The sequence below is a fragment of the Girardinichthys multiradiatus genome, chromosome 14 (genome assembly GCF_021462225.1).
Source record: "Girardinichthys multiradiatus isolate DD_20200921_A chromosome 14, DD_fGirMul_XY1, whole genome shotgun sequence".
Lineage (NCBI taxonomy): Eukaryota > Metazoa > Chordata > Actinopteri > Cyprinodontiformes > Goodeidae > Girardinichthys > Girardinichthys multiradiatus.
In genome coordinates, this window is record NC_061807.1 from 19,820,897 (window position 1) to 19,840,637 (window position 19,741).

The 19,741-nt window shown below is 40.4% G+C and overlaps 1 protein-coding gene across 1 annotated transcript in view; it reads right to left on the reverse strand.

The window, feature by feature from the left end:
* plcb3 (phospholipase C, beta 3 (phosphatidylinositol-specific)) overlaps positions 1–15,097 on the reverse strand; it is an 89,333-nt gene extending 74,236 nt beyond the window's left edge. Inside the window, exon 1 of the mRNA XM_047385912.1 lies at positions 14,510–15,097. Coding sequence (XP_047241868.1) covers positions 14,510–14,608 — 99 coding nt within the window. The 5' untranslated portion in view covers positions 14,609–15,097. The remainder of the gene's footprint in view (positions 1–14,509) is intronic.
* Positions 15,098–19,741: the final 4,644 nt, after the last annotated feature.

Here is a 19,741-nt window from a genome sequence, read left to right on the forward strand (position 1 = left end):
GTCCCAGGTTCGACTCCCGGCCGGGGGTTTTACTGCATGGAGTTTGCATGTTCTCCCCGTGCATATGTGGGTTCTCTCCAGGTACTCCAGCTTCCTCCCACAGTTCAAAAACATGACTGTTAGGTTAATTGGTCTCTCTAAATGGCCCTTATGTGTGAAAGAGTGTGGGCATGATTGTTTGTCCTTAATGTCTCTTTGTTGCCCAGCAATGGACTGGCGACCTGTCCAGGGTGTACCCCACCTCCTGCCCATAGACTGCTGGAGATAGGCACCAGCTTCCCCAATTTCCACTATGGAAGAAGCGGTAACAATCACAACAATTGCATTTTCTCCCAACACACTAAGTTTATTTTAAACTGTAGTTGTGCCAATTCTAGACAGACAGACAGACAGACAGACAGACAGACAGACAGATGGACGATAGGAAAGAGGGAAGGAGATAACATGACGGAGGAAGGTAAGAAGGAGGGGCATAAGTGTGGATGGAAAGAAGAAAGGGCACAAGGTCTGGAAATACATACATATTTTCCAGAGTCTTATTTTCTTTTTCCATACCAATCCAGATCTGGAAAATGGTAAAATCCAATTCCAGTCCGAATAGGACCCCTGGTCTTGTCTGATGGACTTTTTTTCTGAAGAACACAACTCAGAAGATATCACAAAGACAAAGGTTGGACAGAGGGAGCGCTCCAGCTTAAGGGGGTCTTCTATTTCTCAAGCAGAATATGACGAGCCACAATGGATGCCTACACGGATGGCCAAAGCAAACGTCGAGGAAGAAAGCAACTGTCCTCAGAACTTAATCCTGTATAAATCTATATTTTCCACTGAAAGTATTTTATTTGACTTCTTTCCAAGCATGTTGGCCACTCGTTAACGCCACAGTGACATGACAGTACTCCAGTTGCACACATCCCCTGTTATATACAGTAAACACCATACAAAGAGACATACAATGAATGTGGAATTTAGTTTGTTGTAAGGGCTTGTTTTTTTTTTATTTTCAACTAAATAGCAAAATATGGAAAAGCTAACTGCGCCATTTTGCTTTATTTTAAAACCAAGTCTGAACAGTTATTGGTGCATCATGGTAAAAACATTCAGCTGCAAGAGCCAGTTTATCCTTGTTAAAACCTGCTGTTCTCTAAATGCACTAATAAGCCCCACTTCATGCCCCAACTGAAATTAAGAAAAAAAAGCTGTTCAGGAAAATCAACATTGTTTACTGTACATGCACCCCACTGAGTGTTTCTATATGACAGTGGGTGGTGGGTCTATAATTGGGAGCCCACTCCCTAGTTCACCCATATGTAGGAGCTTACTGAAGTCCTGTTTTGCATCCTTTATTCTCTTTCATGCTGGTCTTTTCATCTAACACAACTTACCAACATTTATATTTATTTTTTCACAGGTCTTTGGCTTTAACAATTTAAAGGCTTCATGTGGCTCCCACCCCCACCTCCTAATGTCCTGACCTTCTGACTAACATGTTCAATACTAGTCCACACTGTCAAACACCCAGAGACAGAGTGGAAAGACCACCCCTGGGGCTTTATACCATGAGCGCCTCTTAAAAAAAAAAAAAATCACAACCCTTCAAGAGCGTGAGTTGGTTAAAGCAAAAGAAATGGCTGCACAGTTCCTAAGTGTCCTCCTCACAAAGTAATGTGTGTGTGTACTCGTTTATGTGGCCTATTTAGGATCTTTTTTGGTATATTCACTTAATATCTGAAGAGCAAAGGGCCTTATGGGAACCAAACCTGGTCCTAATGTGGTGGAGCCCTTTTTAGGGTTAGGGATAAGGTTTAGAGGTATGTTATGAATTAGGTTTTGGTTAAGGTTAGGAGTGTACTTGTAAAGGCTAGGGTTACTGTAAATGTTTGGATTAGGCATAAAAGCAGTTACTAAAATGAATAAAAGTCAATACAACGTCCTTATACGGGTATGAATAGAAATTTGTGTGCATGTGTGTGTGTGTAATGTGAGTCAGGAGAAATCCATTAGTGGGAAAACTGATAAAAGTGGCTGTTTCAAGTACACTTCTGGTCTGCCCTGTGTTTCTGTGTGTGTGTGTGTGTGTGTGTGTGTGGGTGTGTGTGTGTGCGTGTTCGGTGACAGCCTGCTCTAGCTGTGAGATTTGTGTGTGTGTGGTTCAGCTGCTGCTTTGGCAATATGCTGTAAGTTGACGACAGCGGGTAACCTTTACACTCAACCCAGACAACAGGAAACAGGGAGGAGTCAAAGGCCGAGGAAGGGGAAATAAGTTAAACAGAAAGAGACTTGCATGGCGATAGTGATTGCCCCACATAAATAGGAATTAATCTAAATAACCTGCAGTTTTTTCCAGTCATGATAAGATCTCGGATCACCTGGTCTGCTTGTGTTTACCCTGAGCACTTCTGGCTCCTACTCTTACTGTGTTGGCACATGCTGCACACTTTATTCATTCACATAGTTCATTTAACTTTCATCTAATCAGGCCATATTTACTGCAAATGAACCCCTCAACTTGTACGTGTTCTGTACACTCAACAATACCCCTGTGTGTAGAGGTTTAAGAGGCAATTTGCACTTCTCTGTTTTTTTTTCCATGTAAAATAAATCCTCTGCACTCTAACAGTTGGTCAGCAAACAGAACCTGTCAATCCTTTTCTTTTACCTGCAAGACTGGGCCTGAGTGCACCTGCATTAAACCCAATATGAAACCATTAGGAAAAGCCAGTTTGTATGTTAATATCATATATTTACTTTATGGTTAGTTACATATAGAAAAAGTGTTTAGTTCAGGCAAAATGAAGAGTTGTCACAGGTCTTTAATTTATAATTTAATGTCAAGTTTTGGCTTAATGTCAAATGTGGTTTCATCTTCTGCTTAGATATTAATTTTGAGATGATGTTTTTAGGTCCTCTACTTACTATTAAGGGCTGATCTTCCTTTTAATTGCAAAAGAAAACTTTCAGTGGCAATGTCAATTTATTCAGAAAGCATGTAAGAAGGAGAAGACAATAAAAATACAAAAAGAATATAAATGATTTTTAAACACATCTTAATCTTAAAATCTTAAATGGCAGAGAATCTAAAAGTAAAATAAGTGGTCAAATCAAATAACAAACTCGGGAAAACAGAGGTACAGAGGACAGTAGCTTCAGCTTTGGCAGTACAATCTAACACCCAAATGCTCCGCCATCATCCCAATCCCCAAGAAACGCACCATCACGGGGTTAAATGACTACAGGCCTGTCGCCCTGACATCTGTGGTCATGAAATCCTTGGACTGAATGGTGTTGAAGCATCTGAAGGGCATCTCAGGCCCAATACTGGACCCCCTGCTGACCGGTGATGATTCAGTCAACCTGGGTTTACGCTTCATCCTGCACCACCTCAACCACCTAGAAACAAACGCTAGGATCCTGTTTGTAAACTTCAGCTTGGCCTTCAAGACCACCAATCCAGAGATCCTCCACCACAAGCTCACCCAGCTCACAGTGCCAGCCTCCACCTGTCAGTGGATCACCATCTTCCTGACTGACCTGCAGCAGCAGGCGAGGCTGGGAAGCATCTTCTCCTGCACAAGAACCATCAGCACCGGCGCCATTAAACTATGACCCACAAGATGGCCATCATTCAGGAGTGGGCTACAATGGATTAGATACATCAGAATATTACAGAAAGAATATAGGTTTCTGCTCTAATTAACAGTCAAGAAAATTTCAAGCATACTTTTGAATTTTTATGACAAATGTAGATTCACACCAGTAGGTTTGGAATGACAAAACCAAGCTGTGCATCTAGTGGTATATCAGTAGACATGTGCATAAAAGTATCAAGGTAACATATAGTTTTAAATTCTTTTCCATGAGATATCAGAGAAAGTGACTGAGTGAGCGGCGTACTTATGAGGCGATATGGAGGAATGAGTAACATTTCATTAATGTCTGCCAGTCCTGCATCTACACCCTTTCAGAGAAGGTGTGGTCTGACATTTGAGTCAGCTGTACATGGCCTAATTTCTTCAAAACTTCCTGCACCCGGTACGAGTCTGAGAGCACATTCCTCTTCACTACAATACCTAAAACACACAAACCCCATTTAACTGCTTATTTTATGCTTTCTTGTGCCAAACACCCTGGAACCTCAGTGTTTACCTTCACCAAAGAGGGGGCTTGGACGTTGCACAGGAGCTAAGTACGTAGATGTGATGACTCTGTCATAGCATCTGCTTTGTGCATCACAAAGCTTGGAAAAAAGCTTCACCCTTCATCACAAAACCTGTAGACACTCCCATTTCTGTTGGACACCAAAACAGTACCAACTACATCACAAATGTAACCTAACCCTGGATTCCCTTTACATTCTGAGTGTGTAACCTTCCTTTCAACCTGAGTACCATTCAACTGACCTGAAGCTGCACCAAAAAGGCAGTTCACTTCAACTAGCAACTGGCCTGTTAGCTGTTGCATTTCCCTATTATTGTTGTATTTTCTCCTCTTTGTGGTGGCTCCATTACACAGACCATTCAGATAAATTGTTCTAGTTTGTGAGGATGTAATTTCTTCCACTTTCCCAATTGGTTAAAGTCAAAAGGTAGCACTCAGACACTCCAGCTAAAGGACAACAAGATGAAGACAAGATAACTTGGGACCTACCACAGGTGAGCAAAGTCTGATTGACTGCAGATAAAGCCTGTTTTTTAGCAGCTAGCAAAGGGCTCCTGCTCAACACATGGGGGGCCCAACTCCCCCTTGACCTCATATACATAAAAGCTATAGAAATCTTGAACAACTAACATATATATAACCTTTTTTTTTAGTGTTGCCTGTGCACCCATGCCTGAAAACTGCCACTGGTGGCATGCAAGGCACATCAAAGTCACCTACGGTCACCAAACAACAAAAGATACAAAACAAGAAAAGAGACAAACAATAAAACAATATAAAAAAGCAAATAACAATAAAATCATTGGTATAACAAAGAAATTAAATAGAATAATCAGGTTGAAAGAAGAGAGTTTTGTGATGAGATTTAAATTTAATTTAATGTCAAAATAATTACAAAAACGCAGCGAAAATAGGGAAAACGTAACTGACAGTGAAAACAAAAAGCAAGGGGTGAAAGAACCTAGATACTAAATCCAATAATACAATTGAGAGACCAATTCATTGAAGTGTCAATAATATTTGATACATTTTCAAACCAGAAACAAATTTAAAAGTCAAAAAGTAAACAAAGGGTAGGAAGCAAACAAATGGGACAAAGGAGGAAAAGAATGGACAAGAAATGACAGAATAATGAATGGAAAAGAAGATTACTTGTCAGATAAAAAGAAGCGGCAATGCTTGGAATGAATGGAGGTCAAATTATTAACAAAGCCAACCAGCGCAGATGTCAGTACCACGCTTCACATGTGGCTATGGTTGACCTTCCACCTCTCGTCCTCCCTCCATCCAGCACTCGTTTCTCACCAACTTGACAAGATGTCAGGAATTTCTAGACATGGTGTCAGGCATTCACACCATCCTGTGCTTCTCTCTCTCTCTCTGGCTTCTTTCTTTCTTTGCTCTAATCTCTTAAACATCTGACAGACTGAAACTTGTTATACGTCACCCATTATGAATAACAGCAAGAATAGACTACAAATACTGCTAAGTTTGCAAGAAATAGATAATGTCATATGAAAACTAAAACACTTTTTGTTTGAATTTGAAATAAAAGGGTCTGCCCTGATATAAAAATGCTGAGGCTAGGTGGATAGTCAAAGCATTAGACAATAAGATGATGAAAGTAGCTAAACAAGTCTGAATATGCATGGAATATTACTGTATGTATATATATATATATATATATATATATATATATATATATATACAGTACAGACCAAACATTTGGACACACCTTCTCATTCAAAGAGTTGTCTTTATTTTCATGACTATGAATGTTGTAGCTTCACACTGAAGGCATCAAAACTATGAATTAACACATGTGGAATTATATACTGAACAAAAAAGTGTGAAACAACTGAAAATATGTCTTATATTCTAGGTTCTTCAAAGAAGCCACCTTTTGCTTTGATTACTGCTCCGCACACTCTTGGTATTCTGTTGATGAGCTTCAAGAGGTAGTCACCTGAAATGATTTTCACTTCACAGGTGTGCCCTGTCAGGTTTAATAAGTGGGATTTCATGCCTTATAAATGGGGTTGGGACCATCAGTTGTGTTGTGCAGGAGGTGGATACAGTACACAGCTGATAGTCCTACTGAATAGACTGTTAGAATTTGTATTATGGCAAGAAAAAAGCAGCCAAGTAAAGAAAAACGAGTGGCCATCATTACTTTAAGAAATGAAGGTCAGTCAGTCTGAACAATTGGGAAAACTTTGAAAGTGTCCCCAAGTGCAGTCGCAAAAACCATCAAGCGCTACAAAGAAACTGGCTCACATGAGGACTGCCCCAGGAAAGGAAGACCAAGAGTCACCTCTGCTGCAGACGATACGTTCATCCGAGTCACCAGCCTCAGAAATCGCAGGTTAAATGCAGCTCAGATTAGAGAACAGGTCAATGCCACAAAGAGTTCTAGCAGCAGACACATCTCTAGAACAACTGTTAAGAGGAGACTGTGTGAATCAGGCCTTCATGGTAAAATAGCTGCTAGGAAACCACTGCTGAGGACAGGCAACAAGCAGAAGAGATTTGTTTGGGCTAAAGAACACAAGGAATGGACATTAGACCAGTGGAAATCTGTGCTTTGGTCTGATGAGTCCAAGTTTGAGATCTTTGGTTCTAACCACCGTGTCTTTGTGCGGCGCAGAAGAGGTGAACGGATGGACTCTACATGCCTGGTTCCCACCGTGAAGCATGGAGGAGGAGGTGTGATGGTGCTTTACTGGTGACACTGTTGGGCATTTATTCAAAATTGAAGGCATACTGAACCAGTATGGCTACCACAGCATCTTGCAGCAGCATGCTATTCCATCCGGTTTGCGTTTAGTTGGACCATCATTTATTTTTCAACAGGACAATGACCCCAAACACACCTCCAGGCTGTGTAAGGGCTATTTGACCAAGAAGGAGAGTGATGGGGTGCTGCGCCAGATGACCTGGCCTCCACAGTCACCGGACCTGAACCCAATCGAGATGGTTTGGGGTGAGCTAGACCGCAGAGTGAAGGCAAAAGGGCCAACAAGTGCTAAGCATCTCTGGGAACTCCTTCAAGACTGTTGGAAAACAATTTCAGGTGACGACCTCTTGAAGCTCATCAACAGAATACCAAGAGTGTGCAGAGCAGTAATCAAAGCAAAAGGTGGCTACTTTGAAGAACCTAGAATATAAGACATATTTTCAGTTGTTTCACACTTTTTTGTTCAGTATATAATTCCACATGTGTTAATTCATAGTTTTGATGCCTTCAGTGTGAAGCTACAATATTCATAGTGATGAAAATAAAGAAAACTCTTTGAATAAGAAGGTGTGTCCAAATGTTTGGTCTGTACTGTATATATATATATATATATATATATATATATATATATATATACATACTATATATTGCTAAGCTAAGGTAGCTGTATCAAAAGACGTGACAAATAATTGAATGATGATTTAAGAAACAAATAAAAAAATACAGATTTTCATTTTTGAAATTGTATGTAAAAAATCTTTCCAGAAACAAAAGTGTTTGTAGACAAACTTTGATACCATTAAAGCTTTTTCCTAAGTAACAGATGACTAATCAGATGTCACTGTTATTAGCCCCACCTCTAAATGACATAAAAAATGTATCCTCCTTATCTTTATTATGGAGGCTATGCAAATTGTTTGTCTTTTAGCAAAGATAGGGCATGTTCAATCCAAGCTAAAGTTACAGTACCCATTCTCAACCTTTAAAACAGCAGCACCATACAGCAGCACAATACTCAGAAATGTTTACAGGACTCAGAAAAATAACTGCTATGTTTTCAGCCCAGATCACAGCAGACGTTTTCTGCATTTTTGACGATACCATTATCACACAGCAATTTCCTGGTGTCTGATCTCCATGTTAAACTATTGCAGCTACTTGTTTTCAGATAAGAAATAAACACCAATCTTCTCTCCAAACCATTTAACAGCAAAAAAAAAAAAAAAATGAAAATTTTACCTAAATTTGTGGCAGCTGTTTTAACAATCTGCATTACCATCTGCCCTGCAGCTGGGCAAACCTCAAAGTCATTTAGATTAAAACCCGCTAAGAGCCAAACAGAAAACGGCCCAGATTACGAATTTGTCTATTCGCTCCAACCCATGCACCACTGAAACAAGCTTGTTTATACAGGAAAAATGAAAAAAAAAATTGTTTTAGACTAAATATTGAAAATTAGAAAAGCACAATCAAAGACTGAATATTGGAGAAAACAGAACATGTTTGTCAGTTTGGTTTGACACAGAAATACTGAACACTGAGAAAATAAAACATCATTATTTGCCTAAAGTGGGCTCAGCTATTCTGAAAACTAAAGCTCAGAGTGACCTGCAGCATGGCTTGTAAGGTTGGTCAATTATCCACAAACCTTACTGAAGGAAACAAGCCTAAAATGGAAGCTTTTATAGTCCACCATGCTTAGTTTACCTAACATGGCAAGACATTAAAAGGATGTCAGGTATCCAAAAGGTAACATGTGACAGTGTGCACAGGTCCAGATTAGAACAAATCAAGTAACTGCATTAAACTGAATATACTAATCAGATTCAAAACTTTTCTCATCTGGTCAGGACAAAAACAAACAGCATGTACCAAAAAAGCTAAATTGTGTTGTTCTTCATCCTTAGACTAAACATAAAGGTTTGAATGAAATCTGCAAGCGCTGAACAAGAAATCTCAATGTTTGCTCGTAGCGTAATTTTACTTTCAAATCACTGACAGAGCCCCCAAGTTATGGTGCAGACAAACAGTCTGTCGCGCCTTGCTTAATTGCTTGTTTAGTGGGAATTTTAACTGGATTCCAGTTGGAATTTGCCTAAATTGAATTGCGGCCAGGTTGCACAGGGCCGAGCAGGAGCCCTGGTGGCAGAAACACATGACAGAGGGAGAGCAGAATGAAGGGGGAAAACGGTTTGGCTCTGGAGCCTCACAACAAGCTGGAACAGGAAGTCATTCAACACACAACCAGTAAAAACAAAACAAAAAAAACAGGCATGCACGAACACATATACGAGCACATGTGTACACGAGCCAAAACACGAAAGAGTCAATTTGGAATGCATTCCTGCTCCTCCTCCCCCGTCCATGCATGACTCAGTCGGTGGGTGTCTTTCGGTTTCCTCGCGTCTTACCGCCTAAAGGCCATTGAAAAACTCAGGTTTTGAAGTGAGAAAAAAATATTAGGACCAAAAACATAGAAGGAGACTGCAGTTGTGGCAAAAACGTGAAGCTAAAAGTTGAAGACATTGTTCAAAAAGGGACATGTAGAGGGAGACGAAGTAATAGAGCAAGGAGGAAAGAGGGGATGAGGTCAAAACAGGGGTCTGATATAAACAAGCAGGAGTTCCCTCGGGCACTTTGTGTGGGTCTCAATTCTTATCACATTACAACAAATCCTTAAAGTGATATGTCCAGATTTTGTGCCAATCTAATAGGTCATGTGTTCTGAAACCACAGAGTGTAAATGGCTTTTCTTTGTGCAACAGATGACAGACAATGCCTCTTAATATTGCATTTAAAATGTTATCTTTCATGAACACAAAATATAAGAACACATCAGGGAATTAGAAAACAACGGTTAATTTAATGGGTTTGGTTAGCTGCTTTTCTTCAGTGATGGTTCTGGGCAACGCATCCAGCTATGTAGCTGGAGGAAAGCCCTTAATTTATTATTTTTTTATTTGTGGCACTAGTGGTATTCAATTTAGTTTTCAAAGAAGGCAGACAGGAAGTGGGCTGGAGAGAGGGGGAAGACATGCAGCATAAGTCTCTGAGGTCAGGACTGGAACCCAGGATGGTTGCCTCGAGGACTGAGGCCTCTTCACCGCTATGCTATGCCCCTCCTAACTTACTTTGATGTAACAGGTAACAGGTTATGTACAGGTGAAGTCGAATATTCACACACACTGTATTAAAAAGGACATATGAATATTTCCCCCTCACTAACGAATTAGACTAAACTGAAAGAGATCAATTTTAATATTTATTATAGCTTTTCAAAGTCAGTAGTTTCCATATACTAACATTACTCACCTTAAGTAGTTAGGGAATACCCAGATGATGATGTCATGGCTTTGTATGCTTTAGGTAAACTAATTCACCACATTTGAGTAAATATGAGCCCCACATGAGGATGCATTTTAAAACAAAACCGGAAGGAACAGGTACACTTCTCAAATAGTTAGCACAATGAGGAAAGTAGAAAAATTATGGAGAAATATTGAAGCAACATCTCAAGACACCAACCAGGAAGCTAAAGCTTGGACACAAATGAGTCTTGACTCTCAGATTAGTAACACCAAATTAGTAACACAGTAGCTGAAGAACAGCAAAGTACATGTTTTTGGAGTGACCATCACAAATCCAAGATCTCAAGCCAAAAAACAACCTTTGGTCAGCGCTGAAAAGGTGTGTGTGCGAGGTGTCCTACAAACCTGACCCAGTTACACCAGTTCTGTCAGGAGGAATGGGCCAAATCTCCAGCACACTATTGTGAGAAGCTCATGGAAGTAAACTCAAAAGGTTTGACTCAAGTCATAGAGTTTACAAAGCAATTCTAAGAAAGATAAAGAAAATATATGGAAACTTCTGAATTTGAAGAAACTTTAAAAACTGTTTTCTTTCATTATTTTGGCATTAAGCAAATAGAAATCATTTTTGACGTAAAACAGGAAACGTTTAGTCTGATTTATTATCAGCCAGTGAGGAAAAAAGGTTGTTTTTTTACAGTGTATGTAAACATTCAGTTTTAACTGTATTTATAAGTTAATTAAGAAGTCACTTTACATATATGAAGCGATATATACTGCCCTAACTATGTTTCTGATATCTCCTCTTGGGTAGGGTTTAGTTTTGTGTATTTTTGATAAAAAAAATTTGATAAAAAGATTTTTAACAAGAAAAGAAAACAACCATATTGCTTGTCGTATGTTTTAGGGGGAATTTGATTTCCTGCCCAATAAGGCAACTTGAGTTATGTTGAAAAATGTTTTTCTATAAGGGCTGTAAAACTGGAAACTTGTGTTTTTATAATAAAATGTTGTAAATTAATGATCTAAATCACTGCAGAATACTATGAAAATATGAAATCCATTTAATCATTTAATTAAACCTGCCATGCAGATAATGCTTTTTTTTAGTAATGAAAAACCAAACGTCATCTTTTTTTTTTTTTAAAAAAGGTCTGAGCAATTTAGCTGGACTAATAATTCTAACGTCTTGTAATGGTAAAACTAAGAAAACATGCAGAATTTTAATTAGCTCTGATATGATTTATTTATTTTCTCTCCAAAAGCTCTTTATGTATTGTCCCTTTAGGAGCACATTAACTGGTGGAGAGGAGGCAATGAAGGACAGGGGCAGAGCATGTACATGTTTTTGAGTGTTCACACACTTAATCAGCAGCAAAAGCATTTCCTGGGAATTCCCTCTGATACACAAACTGAAAGAGTTAGTGTGTGAGAGAGAGGAAGAAGCAAAGCAAATATAAAGGGACGTTTCAGTCAACGTTGTAAGAAAAAATCCCTTCCTTGGTAGAGAATCAGATGAACACAGACGAACACAATCTGAAACCATTGAGTTCTTTGTTTCTCAATTATATCTGCTGGATTTGGTCCCTTGGTCCTGTCAAACAGCATAGTTAAAGTAAATAACTTGAGATAGTCCATTAAGGCTCATAAAGCCTCTCACTACTGAACCACGGTTGCCTCAGTACGCTGTTGATGTCAAAGGACCCAGTGAAATTACATTTTAAACTAAATTAGATTCAATTTGATGTCGTCTTAAGGCAATCTACAAAAAAATTCATTTATATACAGAAATACACAGTCATTTCAATCTAATTATACAGTCAGGTTCTTACATTCACTCTCATCTGTTTTAGTTTTTAGTTTTGGACCATTGTGGAATGGAATAATGGAGATATACTCCAAGTGATTTTCAACTGCCTCCTAGAGATTAGTTTTTGACCAATATTACAGAGAAGGGGATACAATTTCATGGAGGTACCACCTACTATACAAAGCAAGCCATGAATACCCTGTATAGCTGAATTTACCATGTTACCCCCCAAAAACAATTAAAAGTTTATAAAAATGTATATCATTGACAATTGTAGAAAAGTCAGCTCTTGGCAACCATATATTGTGCAAGCTTATTTTGTTTCATAAATCTCAATCAAAAGTTTCTTTAAAAAAAAAAAACTCACAATTGGAGCATTTTGAAACATAATTGTACACAAACCAATTGATCGGCTCCAATAAAAATAAAAAGCGTATAAATTGATTGTCCAGAGCAGAGGTTCCCAAACATTTCGGCCTGTGACCCCCAAAAATAACAGTGTCAGGGACTGGCGACCCCCTACTGGTGACCTCGAGACCCCCTAGAAACAAATAAAAATATTTCACTCTATATAAGGAGAGCAAAAATAATTATATGTATTTAAAAAAACAATGTAATTATTCAATTTCATAATTGAATAATATATTCAATTATTTATTGAATCAAATAAATAATTGATACATTTAATTATTTAATGGGACATTTAATATTACATTTATTTATTTCATGATATATTTATTTGTTTAATTTTGGCCCTCCATAAACCTCAGGGGTCACGTCACAATGATTCTGAAAAGGACGACCCTCAACCTGGTGTCCAGGGACCCTCCGGGGGGTCCCGACCCCCACTTTGGGAACCCCTGGTCTAGAGCACATCATTGACATGTTTCGTGAAACTATTTAACAAAAGTTAGCGAAAATACTGCTGCTGACCCATATTACAAAATTCTGATAAAGCCATGAAAACAAACTTTAGCTCACGTTCCCAACTCCTAAAAACGCAGCTGAAATGACAGTTGGCTCACTTTCCAACTCAGAAAAAAGTGATGGAAGTGCAACCATAGGGTTCACTTTCCAAACTTCAGCCAAAGCGAAGGAAATATCAGCATTTGGTCATTTTCTTAACTGCTGTCAAAGTGAAATATGAGAGAAAATAGAAATGTTGGCTGTTTTTCCAAATTTCTGACTTTCTGAAAAACTGATGGAAACAGTAGAGTTCACTTTCTAAGCATTTGCTTAAGAGATAGAAATACAACTATAGGGTCCACTTTCCAAACATCTACATTTGATGAACTGGACTGCTTTGAATCTGAATGGCTAATAAAGCAACAGAATTTGGCTAATTCTCAAAACATCCAAATTTCTAAAACAGTGAAGGAAATTCAACCGCATGTTCCACTCTACGAACCTTTAAAAAGGTTATGGAAATATAACTGTAGGGTTCAATTTCCAGGTTTCTCAAAAAGAGACTAAAACAAAAGCGCTGGTTCCTCATTCTAATCTTAAAAAGTGAAAGAAAAATATCAGAAAACCTGACAAGAAATTCTGAAGTTCTAAAATCGGAGGAGGTGACAAACATGAAAACACTACGGCGCATTTATTGCCATCTTTCATGGATTTTGTATTGAAAATATGAAGATGTGGTATTTTTTGGTTTTATTTACATTTGAAATGATGAATTACATGTTTTAAAGACCAGTGTGTGGAAGACAGTCAGGCCCAGACGTGAAATAATAACCTGTACTGCTCAGTTGCTTACAGTATGTAAAAATCTGATAGGTCTGATTGGTTTCTGCCAAGTATGATTACAGTGAGAGTATTTAGGACAACATTGCCCTCTGAGCAAAATGTTTATGATCAGAACTGCACACTGCCACACAGGCGAACACTTTGCATGCAATCTGCAGCTCTGTTAATCATTAATGGAAAGCTCAGGCCCCTACACCCTGCAACAATCACTCACTGACATTGACGGTGCAGGTCAGGGTTGCCAGACACACGGATAAAGACGCGGAAGGTCAAATAGAGAAGCAAAAAAAAAAAAAAAAACATTAGCAGTCAAATGAAAGGCTTTGCAGACAGTTTCTAGGACACGGAAGCATAATTTAAACTGAATGATATTTTCAGGTGACATTCCTGAGCGTGATTTTCCCCACGCCCTCTCAAAGGCATCCCACTGAGACAGGTGCTCCAAGGACTGGGACTGAAAGTGAAGTTTGGGGAAGTTACATAAAAACATTGAGGAGAAGAAAGGGTGAGGAAAACCGGCTCGACTAGAAGTCAGCACAACACGGAGAGTTTAAGCACTGCTGGCAACTATAGGGGACTTTTTGAGGCAGAGTATCAGATTAACGAGCACCTTCAGTACAGTGAAGTCCTCTGTTCAGGACAGAGTCCATGCACACCTGCACTGCTGGTTATAAAACACACATTGATCACTAACTTGAAACTGTGTTTCAAAGCTTGTGCAGATTTAGCAGACATCACCGCTCTCACCTCATCCCATCTGATGAACTTGCTCCCCTTCTTCAGCTCTTCGTGGACACTCACGGGTTTGAGCTGCAACGCGTGGACTCCCGGCTTGGCCCCGGCCATGACGAGGGACTCCCCTGCCCGGGTGCCAACGCCTTAACCCCGATTACTGCGAGAGGAACTCCTCTGGAGGGGCTCGACGAGCTCTTCCTTCCTCCAAAGCTGCTTTTTCGCCTCCTTTTTTCCTCTTGGAGGCCCCTTAAAAGTTGCCGAGGCGCATGAGGAGCCAGATCCACGCTCACAGACAGACAGGACCCACCGCCGCTGTCTTGTTCTCGTCCACGCACCGCGGTGACGCGCCCTGTCTTCTTTCTATCACCAGCTTTGATTCATCTATTTGTTTAGTTACCTCCTAAAATCGCATCGGAGATCCCCCTTCCTTCCTCATGTCCATCTGGTCGCCTCTAACAACTTTCCCCGCTTCCTTACTCTCTTGTCGCTTCTGAGGCGTTTCTTCTTCTTCTTCTCTCCTCCTCCTCCTCTCCTCCCAGCATGTTTTCTGTGAGGAAAAAAAGAGGAGGTTTTGAGAGGGGAGCTGTAAAGGGAGAGGAGGACGGCGTCAGATAGCGCTGAGTGACAGAGAAATGAGAGAAGCGGGGAGTCATAGTTTGTGTGAAATGGGTGTGTTTAAATTAGTTCCTGCTTGTTTGTGTCCCTCTGTGTCGTACAGTGTTAAAGCAGTGGGAACATGATACTGAAACAGCTATACATTTGCAGGATTGTGCAAAAAGTGGTCTTGACCAATACCTAGTAATTCAAACTTTAAAAAATATAAGTATTTGCCTCCATACAGATTGCTTTTGCGTTTTTCTCATGTAAATACGTATCAGATCATCAAGGAAGTTCAAACAAAAAACAGTTTTCATGGTTATGTCATTTAATAAGAGAGAAGGACTTTCCATGAGCTTCCTCCGTAGGGTGGCCGGGCTCTCCCTTAGAGATAGGGTGAGGAGCTCGGCCATCCAGGAGGGGCTCGGAGTAGAGCCGCTGCTCCTCCACATCGAGAGGAGCCAGTTGAGGTGGCTCGGGCATCTATACCGGATGCCTCCTGGACGCCTTCCTTGGGAGGTGTACCAGGCACGTCCCACCGGGAGGAGGCCCAGGGGACGGCCCAGGATACACTGGAGGGACTATGTTTCTTGGCTGGTCTGGGAACGCCTTGGGCTCCCCCTGGAGGAGCTGGAGGAGGTGTCTGGAGAGAGGGACGTCTGGGCGTCTCTGCTGAATCTGCTGCCCCCGCGACCCGGTCCCAGATAAGCGGAAGACGACGAGTGCGAGTTCGACTTTCCAAACCAATCTGAGGCTATGTGAAAAAAGTACAATTGAAACCTAAACCTAATAACTGGTTGTGCACAGAACTGGCATCAAAACTTAATTTTTAAGCCATTCATAGGTGGACTTGCTGGGGTGCTTTGGATCGTTATCCCGCTTCATAACCCAAGTCCCCATGACTTTGAGCGCACTAATCTAGACCTAGGCCAAACTTTATCCTTCACAGTCCAGGTTCTGATGCAGCCCAAGACCATCCCACTACCACCACCATATTTAACTTGCTGACGGATTGGGTGGAGGGCTTCTACGAATATCAATTTTCCAGTTTTGCCACAAATTCTCAATTGAATTTGCATCTAGAAAGAGGCTTTGACTAGGCCATTCTAACACATGAATATGCTTTGATTGAAACCATTGCAGTGTAGCTCCTGCTGTGTGTTCATTGTCCTGCTGGAAGGTGAACCGCCCTAGTCTCAAGTGTTCGTCAGCCACCACAACATTTTCTTCTAGGATTGCCCTGTATCTAACTCCTTCCACCTTCCCATTAACTCTGACCAGCTTCTATGCTCCTGCTGAAGTAAAGCTCCCCCTCAGGATAATGCTGACCACTACCATCTTTCATATTAGAGATAGTGTGTTCAGGGTTATTAACGAGCACTTTTCTGCCTTCTTCTGACCAGAGAACCCTCTTCCACATTTTTGCTGTGTCCCCTAGGGACCAGTGGTTAGCTTTAAACTGGACTTTTTAGTGTTTGCTCCTTCCACAGAGGCCAGATTTATTTTACTCAAAACTAATTGTTGTGTCGACAGATTCTCCCTTCTGAGCATCCCCACAGCATGATCCTGCCATTACCATGCTCCTCAATGAAGACAGTGTGTTCTGGGTGAAGCACAGTGTTAGCTCTCCTCCAAATTACACACAGGTGGGGCCTGCTAACTAACCAGGTGAGGTGAAAGTAATTAGTTGCCGAGGATTTTCTTTAGGCATGTCAGAGAAAAGAAGGCTAAATATAAATGCACAGCCAATTGTTTCACATTTTTATTAAAACATTTTTAAAGGCGTGTATCATCCACTTAATAATTATCCGCTGCTCTGTGTTGGTCAGTCACATTAAATGGAAGTAAAATACATTGAAGTTTGTGGTTTTACCGTAACAAAATATGAAAAAGTTTTGAAGAATATGAAACCTTTTGCGATGCACTGTAAATATATAAAAAATTATTTAACAATGTTTGCAAACCTTTGAATAACTAAAACTTGGACTAAAACTAACCATGTTCACATCAGGGTGCTGACACATTTCTTCAGTCTTTAGTGACTTTAAATTAGCTGACTGTGACAGATTGCATGCAGTAAATCAGTTTCACTTGTCAAAGTGTTTTGAAATTCACAATAATCCTCTCAGAGTTGATCTGACAGCGCTGGAGGGGAATCGTTTCTACCTGTTACATGAAGAAAGTGCATTATGAACAGCAAATCTGCATTAGGATGGCACAGATTTAAGGTAAGTGAAACCAGAGAGCTGTCGTGTAACTTTTCTTCCTGGTCCCCTGGTGTGGATCCTGTTCTCAGCATTTGAACAATGGAGGTTGCATGGTCACATTCTGATCCCGACCAAATCCAGCTGCCGAGCAACATCTCAGCTCAGAACACTCATAAAAAATGCTATGGAGCAGCAGATCTTTCTGGCACCCGTTGCTGTTCTCCGACTTCTTAGCTACACCAGGCAGGAATGTTTGCTATGCTGCAGCCTGCTGACTGAATGACTGATGGACATGCTTTCTGTTTGCATTTCCCTGAACATACAGAGGACAGAGAAATGAGGAATCGGTCAAATAAACTGCAACATATTCAAATCTACAAAGCCTATGTGTATCTTTCGGGTACATCTGAGCCCAGAAATCGAATCCAGGAAGTAACCAATCCCAGACACACTGTTAATTAATCAGATCGTAACCCAATACACACACACACATTTACAGATGCACCACAGCCTCTCAGATGTCAAACAAACAAATGCATATTTACAACTCTTCAGCATGCTCACATACACGTGTTGGCAGGAATATTGTATTTCACTTCTTTATAATCAGATACGCACACAGCTGTACACACACCATGTCATAAATATACATTAAAAACAGTTTCCCCTTTATTTTTTTATCTAAACAATGGTGTGTTTTCTTTTGCATCTGAAGCACCTGTTGCACCTGTTTCTGCCCTGTCAAAGAGAAACCCACTCCCATTCTCCTCCCCACTTCCTCTCAAACATGGACTCAAGGCGCTAAAATTATTTGATCGGCAGGATTTAAATACATGAGTGTTGCAAAGTGTTTGCATTTTTTCTGTTTCTACTTGGACACCTCATCTCAAATATCACCCAGGAGTTTGTTTTCTAAAATCCAACCTTTTGATCTCTGTAAGAAACTCTCACATGACATTAACACTGCAAACCAAATGTGTTTGTGTTTGTGAAAGGGCAGATTTGTAGTGTTAAAGGCGGATGTCTTCCCTTAATGGAGGATAGATCCTTTAGAGGCTTTAGTTTTTTAAATAACTGCCTGCTGGAGAATAAAACCTTTATGTTCGTAAAAACTGTTAAATTGGAGAACTAAGCATTAGCAACGGAGAAGCCCATGGTAACTCTGGAAGAGCTACAGAAGATTCACAGCTCAGGTGGGAGAATCTGTCAATGGGGCAACTCTTAGTTCTATTCTCCATAAATCTGGCCTTTATGAAAGATGTTTAAAAGTCTAATTTAAACTTTGCCACAAGCTATGTAGTGGACACAGGGGACATTTGGAAGAAACTGCTCTGGACAGATGAGACCATAACTGAACTTTTGGGCATGGTGGTGGCAGCATCATGCTGTGGGGATACGTTTCTTTAGCAGCAACATGGAAACTAGTCATAGTTGATAGGAAGATAGATTAAGCTAAACATGAGACAATCCTGGAAGAAAATCTGTTGGAGGCTGGAAAAAGCTACAGACTGGGGTGGAGGCTGACCTTCCAGCAGTGGAGTGGTGTGTTATGATGGCCCAGTTTTTACATTAATCCATCTGTTGAAAGACTTCAAAATTGATGCAATGCTATATAGAAGAGATGGCCAAATATCCAAACTATGAGCGACAGTGCCTCAAAAAATATTCCTACCTTTTTTTTTTTTACTTTTTGTTACATCACAGCCCTAAATTTTGATCCATTTTATTAGGATTTCATGTGATAACATAACGCTAAGTAAAGCTTAATTGTGAACTGGACATTTCTAATTGTTCTGCCATGAACTTTAACATTTAACATGCCAACTGAGGCCTACCTAGCCTTCTAAGATTGATGGAGAGCAACCGTTGCTTTTCTAAGTCCATTGCTGATGTCTTCCTTTTTTTAGTTAAGGGTTTTGACACACACCTTTATGATCAAAGCCACTAAAACTGCCATAAAAACGCTTGCTGAGTATCCTTTATTTATGTGTTTTATCATCCGCAGGAGGCTGCATCATTCCCTCTTGGCCTTTCATAAACACTTTATTATATATAATGACAGATTGGAATCTTTTGGGTGTTTTTGCACACATCCATTTTCTATACCTCCTTCTTCTATACTGGGTCGCAGGGGGAGCTGGTGCCTAGCTCCAGTGGTCTACGGGCGAGAGGTGGGGTATACCCTGGACAGGTCACCAGTCCATCACAGGGCAACACAGAGACACACAGGACAAACAACTATGGCACCTATAGGGAAATTTAGAGGGTCATGTTTTTGGACTGTTGGAGGAAGCCAGAGTGCCTGGGGAGAACCCACACATGCACAAGGAGAACATGCAAACCTGCATGCAGAAAGACCTCAGGTCGGGAGTCGAACCCAGGACCTTTTCTCTGCAAAGCAACAGTGCTACCAGCTGTGCCACCATGCAGCCCCACGTAA